Below are 13,794 nucleotides of genomic sequence, written 5' to 3' on the forward strand. Positions count from 1 at the left end.
TTGATAATGGGTCTTCATAGTCACTGAAATGTCTGAAATAAGTCCATGGCCCAGGTTGTGTATGCAAACTTTGATTAAACTGCAAAATTAAATTAAAGAAAGGAGAACATGTATGTGGTTTGTGGTGCTGGTTAGAAGGGTAGCGTCAGGAAAGAAGCTGCATCCTGACACCAGCTGTGGGTTGAAATGAGGACACGAAGCGACAGGAGGAAGAGGCCCGATGGCCGCGAGGCCCGGACAGTTGAACCATGTTTCATCCATCACTATGATATAGCAGCAGCTGATAATAAAACATCACACATTCTCAAACTTAAAGATTGACTGGACTTAATTAGCACCCGACTTAATTGGCGGAGATTCAAAAGTAAAATCTACATGATGCCCACCATCATAGGGATTCACTGTGAGGCAAAGAGTGGAAGAGCTACTAGATAAAATGGAGTAGGCAAACGTCTGACAGTCAGGTGGGCGCGTACTATGATCTACGGGGGGATGTACGACATGGTGGCCAGGTTTCCTGCGCAGGCGGTCCTGACGTGCCGGCTTCCTGCCCACAGGGTTGATGCCCGGACATCTGTTCCTGCAGGCAGGCCCTGCTACAGATCAACACCTCAGCAGACGCAGTGTTATTTAATTAAAGAAATCTATTTGGGATGCAAATAAAAGTCTATACAGAACATCAGCATTAAAATCTTTTACAAAAAAACATTTAAGATTAAAAACGAGTTTGTCCCCTGATATGTAATGTAAGTTCATACAAAAAGGAAAAACAGAAACTTGGATATACATGATAAAAATGACCCTCATCCATTCTCTTAATAAATATATACACAATAAGTACTGAGATACAAAAGCAAGCATCATTTACCTTTTTCAGTGGATATATATATACCTGTATATACACAACATTTCATTTAAAAAGCAAATGCCTGCTCAGTAATATGCCTTATATACTGTAGTCATGACGATGAGAGGACTTGTTCCTCAACCTAAACATCATATTGCACTTCTAGAACAGGTTTGTACAATCTGTCCCAGAGATCCATTTGCTGACCTAATTCATCTGCACTTAGAAAACTACTCTACGGGGGGAGGGAGCGTGCATCGTAGCATTGTTAGCGACACACCAAGAAACTGTGTAATACTTACAAACAGGCCTCATAAATTGATCGGAGGAAACAAAAAAAAAAAAAAAAAAAAAAAACATCCTTTAAGCCATTTCATTCACAAATAACACATGGCTTATGCTAAGAATACAACATTTACATCTTCTATTCTAATTGTATAATGGAAGGCTTTACATGCTAAATACTGCCAAGCTGTTTGGTATTAATACACTGAACCGCTGGGGCTCGGTCTTCGTTGTGGGCTGAATACCCAACTTTGCAGACTGTAATCAGTGCTGTAGTTTTCGGAAGAGGAATATGATTTCTTTTAACTCCTTATTCAAATCCAAACATGCGAGGAGCGCCGCTGGATGCATCGCTTGAGGTAAATACAAAAAGGCATTTTGACAACCAATTACATCCTCAGTATTAAATCTCATGTACAATCAAAGAAACAATAATAACTTACACCTAATCAACACGTATTAAGAGCTATTGGGTTTTAAATATCTCTTTTTGAACTTGGCGGTTTTTTTTGTTTTTTGAAACCTGTCAGATACGAACACAGGATGCAACATGGTTTAAGTTTCAGATCAGAGAAGTCCACAATCACTGCGTAGCCAGTCGTGTAAACCGCCGCTCCTGTTGGCTCAACCCGTCCTTTGTGGCGCCGCCCCGGCCGCTCAGATCTCGGTGAGGGTCAGCTTGTACATGCCGCCCTGCTCCTCCATCGTGATCTGGAAGGTGTCCTCGTTGGAGTAGTGTTTGATGATGTTGTCGTCCATGTGGACCAGAATGCTGTCGGGAGACAGACATGGCCGTTAACATCTCAAGGAACGTGCAACTTTATTTTAATCGCTACCATGAGGTTTCATTGTGGTTGTGCATCTAATTTAATGCACTGAACACGTTGGTCTCAGATACTCACCCTTTTTTACACTTCTTATACACCTTCCCAACCTTATCCAAAGGCAGCTCATACTTCTCTGAAATCTGAAAATACAAAAATAAAAACTTTTATCCACCAGACACACAGATGAACAGGAAACAGCCTTCACTGATTTCATTCGTAGCTTATCAGTATTTTACTGCTATACAGTAGGACCCTTGTACCGCTCCTGTCTTTTTAGACCTAGTGACCCTGATGCTCCACGTGTTTGGTTTTCCTCAGCATCCTTCTGGTATTTCTTCACATATTCTTTCCCAAGATCCTCCATATCATTTTCATGGCCATTAGCTCTCTGTCTCCCCAGAGTCTATGTTCAGTCCCCAGACAGCCTCTCTTTGTTGCCGTTCCCAACCCACTCCCTACTCTTTACATTATTCCAGGCTCCCGGTTCATTTATCCTGCCATCGTCGCTTAGACGCAGGAGAGCTTCTTGTGATACGAGCCACTAGCAGAGCTATGAATTGGTAACAACTTACAGCTTCCACCAGGCCTTTCAGCGTGGGATTGTTGAGCATGAGGGCGTCAAACACCTCCTCGGTCTCCTTGCGCACGTACAGCAGGACTGTGCGTTAGAAAAGAAGAAGGAAAAGCACACGTCTTTATGGACGGGACATAGGCTTTAAGCACTGAACTAAGCAAACACTGGGTCCTGCCAGACTGCGGGAGCAGCCATCCAGACTCAAAGAAGTGGCGCCGGGCCCAGACAAAGCACATTCATCATTGTGGTTGTAAAGAAGTACAACACACAACACACAAACAAAAGCACAGACCCAACTCACATTCACGGCACCCAGTCTTCTCAAAATAGACACGGCTCTAAATAGATTTTCCCATGTTTTCTCAACCCGTTTGCAGGAAGTTGAATATTTAAAATATGTGCACAGGGGATTTCACTAATTTGAGCTGCTTTTATTTTGAAAGGCGTATTTAGTTACTGGTTGTCCATAACTGATCAATAAGGAACTAGTTTGGCCACATTGTTATCATCCATGTAAAGGGTTTCAGTCACAATTGTGGCTACTATGTGGCATTGGAAAAGCCTGCTGTGTGGCTATGAATAACATATAGAGCAAAGGGCAGAGTCTGTTTGTGTGCGTGCGCTCAGACGATGATCGGTGGCATGTCGCCGGGTCAGCGGAGGCCCCGGCTGCGCGCGCGTGTTTTGAAGGCTCTGGAATAAATCACACAGCCCACAGTTTGTTTTGGAGCGATGTCGGCGACCGGAGCAAACACACAAGCACGCGCGTGCACTTTAACACAGTGACTTAGAGGAGAGCACGGTTCACAGACCCTCCATCAACACGTGAACGGCCTCAGCCGTGCCCAAACCAACACGCGTGTGCGCCGCGTTACCTTTCTTCGGCTCCTCCGCTCGTGCCATTTTGTTGGGGGGCGAACCGAACTCGTCGTCACTGAAGGGTAATCGCTTCATGCCCGAGCTGCTGTGGACACACACAAATCACTGCTTAAGAGACTTTAATGACCGGCTAACAGGCTATAAAACACACAAAACACACATGGATGCACTTAAAAGCCCACGGGCATTTCTTAGAAATCACATGTGTCCTTTGATGCCTTTTACCAGGAAGGTGCCAAAGGTCGCCTCCGTTTGAATCAACCATAAAGCAATTGTGTAAATGTAAAATGAGGGCTTCCATGAACTCACCTGTCCTCGCCGTCTTCTGCCGAGAAAGACTGCAAGATAAAAGAGGCAGAAATTTACTCCAATGGAAAAGTAAGATAAATCTGGAACGCACACATAATCTTCAGCATAGGATTCCCTCTATTGACTCACTTTTTAATCACAGAGCAACAATAAGATGATGGGGATGCCAGACAAATACAGTACATGGAGAAAAACCCGCACATGTACAGCGGGTGAAGCATGCTCACAGGCTGAATTTACCAAATATTTTCATTATTAATTAATCTAAAAACCACCTTCATCAGACTGAATACAAAGCACATGGAGAAAGGATATGATTTACTTTACAAACAGTGCTCGAATTTTATCAGTAAAAATAAAAAAAGAGCTGCTGTTTTTGCAGCCTTTGACTTGGGGCTGAATCGATCGGATCGACGCTGCCGTTAATAGAATTCTATTCCGAGGGAAGTACCAAGTAAACAGACTTTATCAGAACCCGATAGCACGACGAGGACAGTTCATGGCACTGGCAACACCAGAAATAACTTCCTGTCCACCTCTCAGCCAGACTGAGTAAACCCAGAGAGAGATAGGGATGGGGTGAAGGGAGGACTTTTGGTTCTTGTGGACAGATCCTACTGTGACCAGTAGGGGGCGCTTTAAGTTCACAAACAGTGATTTCTCAATGGAAAGCAGCCCTTTTTGGTATTTACTTTATTTCCATTAAAAATAAAGCACAAAAGTGGAACATGCCTGAATATCTCCAACATTATTACTGTCATAGACACAAGAGAGCTGCTGCTTGACGTCACTGATAAAAGCATTACATACTTTGTTGCCCATACAGCTGTCATGCACAGGATGTGGAATATTTGTTCCTGTCAAATGTCTGTTTCTAGTGCATCCCTGTCTCTGTGTCTTCTAGTATCTGCACGAGTACCAACACTACGCCTTTCCTCCATTAACTAATCTGCCGTTTACTTTTGCACTGTGCACATGAACAGATTGAGGTGGTAGTAAAGGTAGTTCTCAACCATCTGGTTTGTTGGTTTGTTTTGAGTCACTGGTAAATGATTCATCCAGTGAATAAGCAGTCTGAAGTACAGCCATTGGTATATGGGACTCCTATCAGAGCTCAATACCAGAACTCCCTGTTCCTGCCAACTAGAAAGCAAGCAGGTCACCTCGGCCCAGCTGGCTTTAGAGTGGGTGGAAGCGAAGCACAAACTGTTTACGGACCACCTAAGATGCTACGGGTGGTGCAGAACTGTAGCAAAAAAAAAAAAAAAACGTGACACACAAGCTGTTCCTGTGTCTCCGATAGACAATAGGGTCTGTGATCGGCACTCACATGACGCTGGAAGGTCGAGAGGTGAAGGTCGGGGATGAACAGAACAGGCTGGGTCTCGAGGTCCGTCATCATCTTGAAAATGGTCACGTCGTTGCGCTTCTGAAGGATGGGACCTTTGACATCCACAACTATGAGGAAAGAGGCCACAGCAGGAAGCAATTCACTCAGACTATTCAGGCAGAAGCGCAACTTCAAAACGTGGCCACAAGGGGGCAGCAGCCATAAGCAAAACAGTCATACTACGATTTTATGAAAAGTAAAGTAAAAAGGCGACATTAACAATCAAACATCCTCATCAAATGGTATTATACTTTATACACATTTGAGTCAACCTTGAAAATGATGTATGGTATGTGGATCTAAAAGTTTATACAGAGCAGTGATATACACTAAAAGATTAAAACCGTGGCCCTAAATACAAGAATGACCTATAAAAAGATGAAAGGTGAATTATTCCTGACTGACTCACAGCCCATGCCAGCGTTGATGTCAGCCACCTTCCCTTTCCGGCGGGACTGCTTCCTCTCCTCGTCTCGGATCTTCCTCTCGGCGCCCTTGTCGCAGAAGACTTTGATCTGGCAGTAGGCGCGGTGGATGGGCTTGTTGCTGCGGTTGTTGTAGCTGTAGGTGTCGATCTGCAGGTTCAGAGGGAGCCCCTTCACCCCCTTCTGAGACGAGAAGTCGGTGCTCAGGCAGTTCACGGAGATGAAGATCTGGGGAGACAGATGGAAGAAAGTTGGGACAAATGCAAAGAAAGTGCAGTTACAGTTAATTATAAATACATTCTTCTTCTAGAACTCTGAAGGCCTCTTTGTTAGAGCTTAATAATTGTCCTGCGTTGCCCTCTATTGGCTGAGGTGAGAAACTGCAGGCTCCATGTGAAGATGCGCCTTTGTTTCTGCTTGTATTGAAAACAGGTTATCATTGTGTCAACGAAACACAAACCGTGAAGGAACGTTGGAAACGTCAGACGCAGACGATCCAAATGTGTAATTAGCAGATATGACTCAATACAGACAGAGACAGGGCTTGGAATGACAACATATTAACGGCATATGGAAGAGAGTTTGTGCTGATGAAAGGTTTCTGTTCAGTGAAGGGGAAGAAGATCACGGACATGAACAGAAATGCATGACTAATGAATGGCCCCCGGGCAGATAAACATCAGGGAGGAGCTGTCCTTTGCAAACACACCACAAACATGTATATACTGCAGGGCAAACCCCCCCAGAGGCAGCCGCGCACGCTCGCTTTCCTCTGTCACCTAACACCACATCGATGAGACGATCAAACAAGCTGGGTGATAAATACACACACGGTGAAGTCATGAAAACACACACGACGACGAACATCCTATGAGCACAGGCCTCGAGTCACGAGACAGTTGGACCCACATCCTGGTGCGTGCGTGTGTGTGTGTGTGTGTGTGCGGCTCTATTTATGTTCACCAGGGCCTAGAGAGATCTGGAGATGAGCCGTGCGCCATTTTGTGTTGGACTGTCAGTCAAAGTCCGGCTCAGGTTGTTTGTAAAAAACAGTGGCGGAGCAACATGAGGGTCAACTACGAATGAATGATGGAGCGTAGAGCAGCAGGAGGCTCCTCTCCTCCGTCACCTTCTCAGATGAATCTGGTCTCAGTTTCCTCATTCCTGCGTTTGTTGCTCCTGTCTGGTGTTTCAGAAATGCATCAACGACAGGAGTGACAGGCAGGTTGGACCAGTGTGTGTGTGTGTGTGTGTCTACAGTACCTAGCATGTGGGGACCAAAATGTGGGGGACATTTTTGGCAGTCCCCACTTATTGAATGCCTGTTTGAGGGTCAAGAAGGGATTTGACGTGTCAGCATTGTCTTTCCTCTATTTCAGCCCCCATTTTGCTTCAGCGCCGTTTGTTGGTGATCACTGAAGACGAGTCAATACCTGAACCTGAACCCTTCATTCTTCCCTCCACGCGGGGCCTCAACGAACACGGAGCGGCCTATTTCTGGCTTAAGCTTTTAATGTGCGTTGCGTTCAGGGCTCATAGGAAGTTCGAGAGCAGGATGTTCGTGGAAACCGTGGGTCACCAGTGACCTTAAGAACCAAACATGCTGTTTGTTTTGACACCAAAGTGGAAACGGAAGCTTTTCGGTTTGAATGAAAGCGGCAGCGTGGGCGACTGGAAGGCGGCGCCAGATCGTTATACATGCGTTTCTTACTTTGGCCTCCTCGTTGGTGTCCCAGGTGAAGGAGATGGCGTTGTAGGAAATCTCCTCAATGTTGCCAATAGTGTTGAAGCTCTCCTTGTAGTCAGCTGTAACAACACACAAGAGGTTGCTCTGGAGCTCAGGCTGAAGGACTCGGTCTTGAACGCATCCACGCTCGGCTGCAGCCGTTCTTACCGATGTCGAGGCATCGCTGTTTGGCCGTGTGCTGCCTCGAGTGCCAGTACTTCCAGTGTTTCAGCTGATCGTCTCGGCACTTCTCCTCGCCGAACACCACCATCACAACGCTCTGGAAGCGAGACCCCCGGCGTGAGATTCCTCCCAATAAGCCCAGCTGGTTCACAGGGGGGTTAATGGGGTCCTTCTTACCCTGACTTTGGTGATGGGCTGCTGGATGCCTTTGTTGTCAATCTCCCTGAGGGTGATCGGGTAAAACTGGCCCTTGTTGAGGTACGTCATGGTCCCGTCGCCCGTTTTCTGACGTAGAGACTTGGACGCTTCCAGAGTGTACTCGAAATTATTCCTAAAAATCAAGCAGCAGGTAAAACGAATGGTCCAGAGGCCGTTGTGTGGTTCTTTGGTGAGCGGGCGACTCACCCCTGCATGGTGTCGAACGGAGGGTAGTCCTCGGGCGTCATGGACGACATACGTAACTGGAGATCCCCTGGGAAGGAAAACACCTGCAGAACAAAGACAGTGTCAAAAGGAAGATCCTGGACGAGGAGGACGGCAAACAGCTCCTCTGATTTTAAAAGGTTTATGGCATTCACTGCTTTTAATTGTCCAGAGAAAGGGCCTCTTGGGTTTTTCCCCTGTCTTTCTTCCACCACTTGTTAAAGTTGTTCACATTTTATTCCCTCTTTCTTCCACCTCATCCCGTTTATTCCACCCTCCGTATCCAGCAACCCTCCTCACCTCCTCCGGTGCCGGGGTTTTGTTGGGTTACTCTTTTCTAAGGTAATCCCCCTCCAGGTTAAAAAGAGGAAAGAGAAAGGGCTTTGGCTATTGTAGGAGAAAAGTACAGCATTTTATTGTGTTGGGGAGACAATGGCATAATAACACACTGGCCGCTATTTTAGCATGTTCAAATAAAACCAGGGAAGGCTGAGCCCACCGCTGGCTCCATGGGATCAGGTGAATATCCCATTGTCTGATGGGAGAGATGTGAGAGGAGAGGGGGAGGAGGGGGTGGTCACAGGGAAGCATTAGCTCATTTAAAGAAAAGGGGGCATGGAAACGCTCACCTCCTGGGAACCGTCCTTGAAACTCTCGGAGAACGTGGAGTCTGGGGGCGTGTTGTGGGCGAGCTGGCGCTCGAAGGCGGCCACGTGGCTGTCGGTCTCGGCACAGTTGTTGGGCACGGTCACGGAGAAGCCGTGGGTGGGCACCTCTGACTTGACGTAGTTTGGCACTGTGGCAATAGAAACGGTGACGGTCGTGTCTGAACAGTTGGGAAAAACAACCCCGTGGTCAAGTTTGGGTCTGTTTTTTCTCTTTAAATCTGTGACTGTGACTGAGAACCCACCTGGTGACGGGAACTGGGCCCTCTTGTCTGGGGCCAGCTGAAGGATATTGAAGGGCCCCTTCAGGACCTGGATCCGGTTCTCCATTACGCTGTCTTGCAGGGGTGCGATGGAGTGTCCCGGCTGCATCTGGTGTCTGGAAGGAAGAAGCAAAAGCTCGCTATCTAGATATTAGCAGCACAACATATTAAAAAGACTCAAAGCTATTTATTCGGAGGACGTTAAAGAGCTTGGATGTCTGAGTCGCCCTCTGCCTTTACATGTGGGAGGTGGGGGGGTATTAGCGGAGGGCCAGCGCTCACCTTTTGTTGTGATCCACATCAGAGACCAGTGATTCCTGCTTGCTCGGGGGTATTGTTCTCTTTTCCCTGGGCACCTGTATGGGAGGGTAAACACAGCCGCTCAGCATCTGACCACATCACATCCAAGCACTCGGGTCATCCCGCTGTCAATACATGCACTTGGATCGGTTACGCGACAGCGGCGCTGCCTCGCAGATGCTGCTCAGCGCTCGGATCGGAGCGGTTTGACCCGGTGGGTTTTTCCTCCGGTACCTTGTAGTAGTCGTACAGCAGGCCCAGAGCCGCGGCGCTGTCCTCGTCGCCGTTGATGCTCATCATGGCCTTGGTGGCGGCCGTCAGCGGGTTCTCCAGGAACGACTTCCAGGCTTCGTCTTCGGTGGTGAAGGGCCGGCGCTGGCCGCCGTAGCCCGGGTCATTCTGGAGAACCAGGACGGCCCGCTTACTGTGGGGCAAACGGGGCGGAGCGTTAGCGTGCGAACGGCGGCGGCGAGCGATGCTTCAACAAAACTGGATCCAAACAAGCAGGTTCAGCCTCAACTGAGAAGTTCAACAGATTGTACAATCACACCCTGGTTTAAAACAAACAGGATATAAGACAGAGATCAACCATAGATGCTCTTTATCCAAGACCTGTTGTTCAAGCTTTTCCACGATTGTGCAACAAATCTCAGCCACTCAACCAAAGACAGGTCTTGAGACAAAGATGCTCTACAGGCTCGTCCGGTGGGACGAGTCCAGCGCTGCAAGGCCTCATTGGTTGGCGAGCTGACGCAGGGTGACGTATGTGACCCTGCTACATTCCCGCGTTTTACCATCACAGCGCAACACCTTCTGTTTCCTGCTTATGAAAACTAATCACGAGTTGTTTTGGACAACCTGCATCTTGTTTCCTCGTCTTCCATCTTGTGAAGCTTCTGGAGCTGTTGTGTCAACAGGACTGAGACGCCGATAGACAAACACCAGCTTATTCTGTCTCAACTGCTCATTGTGACCTCAATATGTCAATTTCAGAGCAGTAAATTAAAAAGGGAAACATCTAATAATAATGAAATACCTTTAAATTTGAATTCAGGAGGTGATGAAATACTGAAAGTTTAAACCTTGACAACCTTGTTTACAGTAAATGTTAATGTTTGTTGAGCATCTGTTTACACAGAAGTGTGCAGGCTCTGGTCAATAAAGCGTTCCACATCTCTGTACAAGTCACACGCAATGAGAAAACGTCTTCCACCGCCCGTCCACGGTTTTCTGTCACAGCCGAGCATTTGTGATCGAGTGTAAACAGAGAGGTGCAGTTTCCATGTTGAGTATCTACAACAAAAAGAGCTTTTCCCTCTCAATGGCCAAAGTGATAATTAGAAATCCTATATCTAATTGTTCCATTCAAAAACAGCAACCTGATAAGAATCATTATGTCCAGGCAATAAATCTGAAGTACAAAAACAAAGAGGGAGTTTGCTTTTTAGACAGAACTAAAAAGTCCGTGGTCCAAGGAATGAAACACAGATACACACGTTTTCATTTTTAATGTAGAAACCCACACGTGCCTCGTTCTCCATAAAACGCACGTCTCGTCTCTGCGCTTCACGAATTTTGACAACCCATTTGACTCACGAGGAAAAATCCACCAAAACTTCATACAACCCCGTGCTTGCTTACATTGTGTCAGCAGACGGGACAACGCCTAGCAGGTGTACGATTTCACTCCCCCTCGGTCTCCCTGTTATTGCCCTCAAAAAACACGCAGAATGCTCGGGAATCATCTGTCCAGCAGCAAAATATCATTTTCTACAGACTTCTTCATTTGGGCTGCGGAGCAGATCACCTGTGGATTTAGATCCCTCCGTCCCCTTCAGCTGACAGCTCCCTCCAGGTGCCGAGATCCAGGTCTTATTCCTGAACAAATATTATTAACAGCCTCCGCAGCACTGTTGGAGCTTATGGCAAAATCAAACACTGAACCGCCCCGTCGGCTCCACGGGTTCCTTCTTATTCTAACAGGCTGCTCGGCTCGCACGACAGGTGGAGATCCACCTGTACGGACTTGTGACAGGTGAACTCAGCGCAGTTACACCACGGGAGAAGGAGCGACGCCGTCACTTTCCCCGCTCGGTGGTTCCACTCGGCGTGAACCCGGACGGGAACGAACGGGCCGACGAGGCCGTTAATTAGAGGTCAGCGAGCGCGCGCACCGTGGGCGAACGGCGGATGTGGACGTGGGAGACAGCGGGGGGTCGGAGGTGGATCAGCGATGGCTGCGTCTGTGCCATCGGCCCAAAAACAAGAACAAATCCCGGCGTAAATTTGAGGCTCCCATTAAAGGCTAATTGCGCCACGCTGTCCCGTTGCGCCTGCTAAAAGTCGAGAGTCAGGACAACTTACTTGTCATGCTCCTGTGACATCTCGGTCGGTCGAACTGGACTTTCTAGTTGGTACTGAAAATCCGATCCGTCTTCTTTACCGTGGTGAACGGCGCCGCTAACGCTGGATGAGGGCTGCGGCAACAAACGTGTCCCCTACTGAGAGAACGGGTTTTGTCGGCTTTTCTGCTTTTTTTTTGGGGCAATGCTGACAAACCGAGGCCGGTTTTACCTGTGACAGGGCAGCGGATTGGATTACAGGTGCACGGGAGGCGGGGCCTAACCGTCAATTACCCTCTCCGAGGCCGTGATTGGCTGGACCGCTGGTCTACCTGTGCCTGTCCGGGGGACCAGCAGAAAAAACAGGGTTTAACAGCTGTGATTTTATTATTTGGTGTTTTTGAAATAATCAAATATGGTAAATAAAAAGTTTGAATGATGCTATGCTGCTGTACACAACAGGGATCAATGTCCTGCAAGTGCAATTATTATGGTCAGAGGCAGCTCTGATCCTAAAATCACTCACTCTATTTTGACAGAGAACAAAGCGTTGACGCGATAAGTCATACGCACATTGCAGCACTTGCTGTAATGGTTCCTTTTGTTTGTGGATCCCATGATCACATCCGACGTGTCCAAGACTTGAGCAGCGTGTTTCCAGTGGTCTGTTGACTGGTGCATTATCAGTAGGGTTAAATGTGCTAAACACAACAAGATGTGTGGAGATAATAATATCTTATATTTCACCTATGCAGACACGTTCCCCTCCTTATCTTCATGAATGAATCCTTTCATGCCTTTGTTTGTTTATTGGAAATAACCTGTAGTTTACTTCATTTCACAGTTTATGCATTTGCCACATGCAGAATGCGTTTTAATTGGAACATTTTATTTAACAAATTGTAACGTATGCATGTGGCCGAGAGCCAGTTTTACCCCTTAATTATAGGCGTCGCATTTCACGAGGAGCATTAATGACACTGACACAGAAAGTCGCCCCCACTTTGTCCCGGGGGTCCTCGCACCGAAAGCCCGCACGGCTGCAGGTGAGAAACAGGCAAATTAGCCACAGAAACCTCTAGCCATGCAAATGTAAAGGCCATTAGCATGCAAGCAAATAGGGGGAAACTCTGTACAGTTAACAACATGTAGCATCCTGCAGGAAGGGCAGCGCAGGAGCACATTCATTCCTATGGAGGTGTGATACTGTCGCTAATCCTGCACAGTTTATAGAAGGATTAAAACAAACAAGCAGAAAAGTGGACAATACCATCTAGCGATATAGATTAGAAACATGCTGAATGAAAACCCCCACAGGGGCTTGAAAGATGCTATCAGCAACACTCAAAGCGTCTCCTCAACAGAGGAGAAACTAGTTGCTCCCTCCCTCCCTCCCCCACCCCCTCCCTCCTGCTCCTGGATCCTGGTTTACTGTTTATTTATCCCAGTGGGAAGGACACCTGCCTCTCCTGGAGTGTTTGTGTTTGAACTGAAGACATGGATAACTGAATAAAGGCAGATATGAGTGTGTGTGTGTGTGTGTGTGTGTGTGTGTGCGTGCGTGCGTGCGTGCGTGTGTGTGTGTGTGTGTGTGTAGATTATTGTAAAGATGAGGAAGTCTTCCTTTATGCCTTTAGCGCATAGAGAACCTCTGTTGGTTCATATATAACACTTACTAACTAACTACTAAGTTCATCTTCACTCCCATTCACAACTAAACTAGATGAAGTGAATATTTTATTACCTGTCGTGGCTGAACATCACAGGAATGCTCAAAAAAAGCTGCGATGAAGCCTCTGCTCAGTTGATTAAAAGGCCTCGTGCACCTCAGGTCTTTGTCCCTCCTTCTTACACTGTCGTTCCTACACAAACCTTTTTCTTTGCCTTTGTCACAAACTTTGCATTGTCTGATTGAGAATGTTTAAAGCACGCAAGAGCAGCGGCGCTAACTGCTCTCCGGCTAGAGAGCGACCACACCCAGGCTCCGACTCAGCGCTCAGAGCTCACGATCTCACGACTGCAGGACCTGGAAGTAGAAAAGCACAAAAGAACTGGAGCCGAACAGGCACAAGCCAAACGTGTGTCGGGCCGACGCGTAGGCGCGTAGTGGGTTTAACAGCCCAACGGCTCCTGCCCTCTGGGATGTGTTGAGTAATTACTCTCACTCCAAGCCTCCCATTCCCCTTTTCCCACCTCCCTTCATCTCCCCTGTCACTCATCCTAGAAAACAGTTGGATCCGAACGCCGTCCCTCACGCCGGGCTTTCAACCGGGATGGAAATAAGATGCAAATCTATCCCCAACTTTTCAAGCGTGTGAGCACTTGTCTGAGCCGAGCGCGTAACAGCGCCGAGGGT

At 47.4% G+C, this 13,794-nt stretch overlaps 1 protein-coding gene across 6 annotated transcripts; it reads right to left on the reverse strand.

The window, feature by feature from the left end:
* Nucleotides 1-614: 614 nt before the first annotated feature.
* On the reverse strand, nucleotides 615-11,615 carry grhl1 (grainyhead-like transcription factor 1). 6 transcript variants are annotated; one of them, XM_029139815.3, is made up of 16 exons: nucleotides 11,461-11,615; nucleotides 9,331-9,520; nucleotides 9,079-9,152; nucleotides 8,779-8,912; nucleotides 8,498-8,694; nucleotides 7,851-7,933; nucleotides 7,623-7,776; nucleotides 7,431-7,542; nucleotides 7,248-7,342; nucleotides 5,521-5,764; nucleotides 5,052-5,179; nucleotides 3,722-3,750; nucleotides 3,409-3,497; nucleotides 2,532-2,617; nucleotides 2,035-2,099; nucleotides 615-1,904 (listed from the first exon to the last, which is right to left on the reverse strand). In XM_029139815.3, exons 1-16 carry the CDS (start codon nucleotides 11,478-11,480, stop codon nucleotides 1,790-1,792), a joined length of 1,815 nt encoding a protein of 604 aa, XP_028995648.1. In that variant the 5' UTR covers nucleotides 11,481-11,615; the 3' UTR covers nucleotides 615-1,789. The 6 variants fall into 6 exon arrangements, with proteins under 6 accessions (XP_028995648.1, XP_028995650.1, XP_028995652.1 ...); XM_029139817.3 differs by having other exon boundaries at nucleotides 3,409-3,494; nucleotides 11,461-11,603; XM_029139819.3 differs by lacking the exon at nucleotides 11,461-11,615 and adding an exon at nucleotides 10,904-11,439.
* Between the last annotated feature and the right edge of the window lie 2,179 nt (nucleotides 11,616-13,794).

This window comes from Betta splendens, chromosome 22, assembly GCF_900634795.4.
Source record: "Betta splendens chromosome 22, fBetSpl5.4, whole genome shotgun sequence".
NCBI lineage: Eukaryota > Metazoa > Chordata > Actinopteri > Anabantiformes > Osphronemidae > Betta > Betta splendens.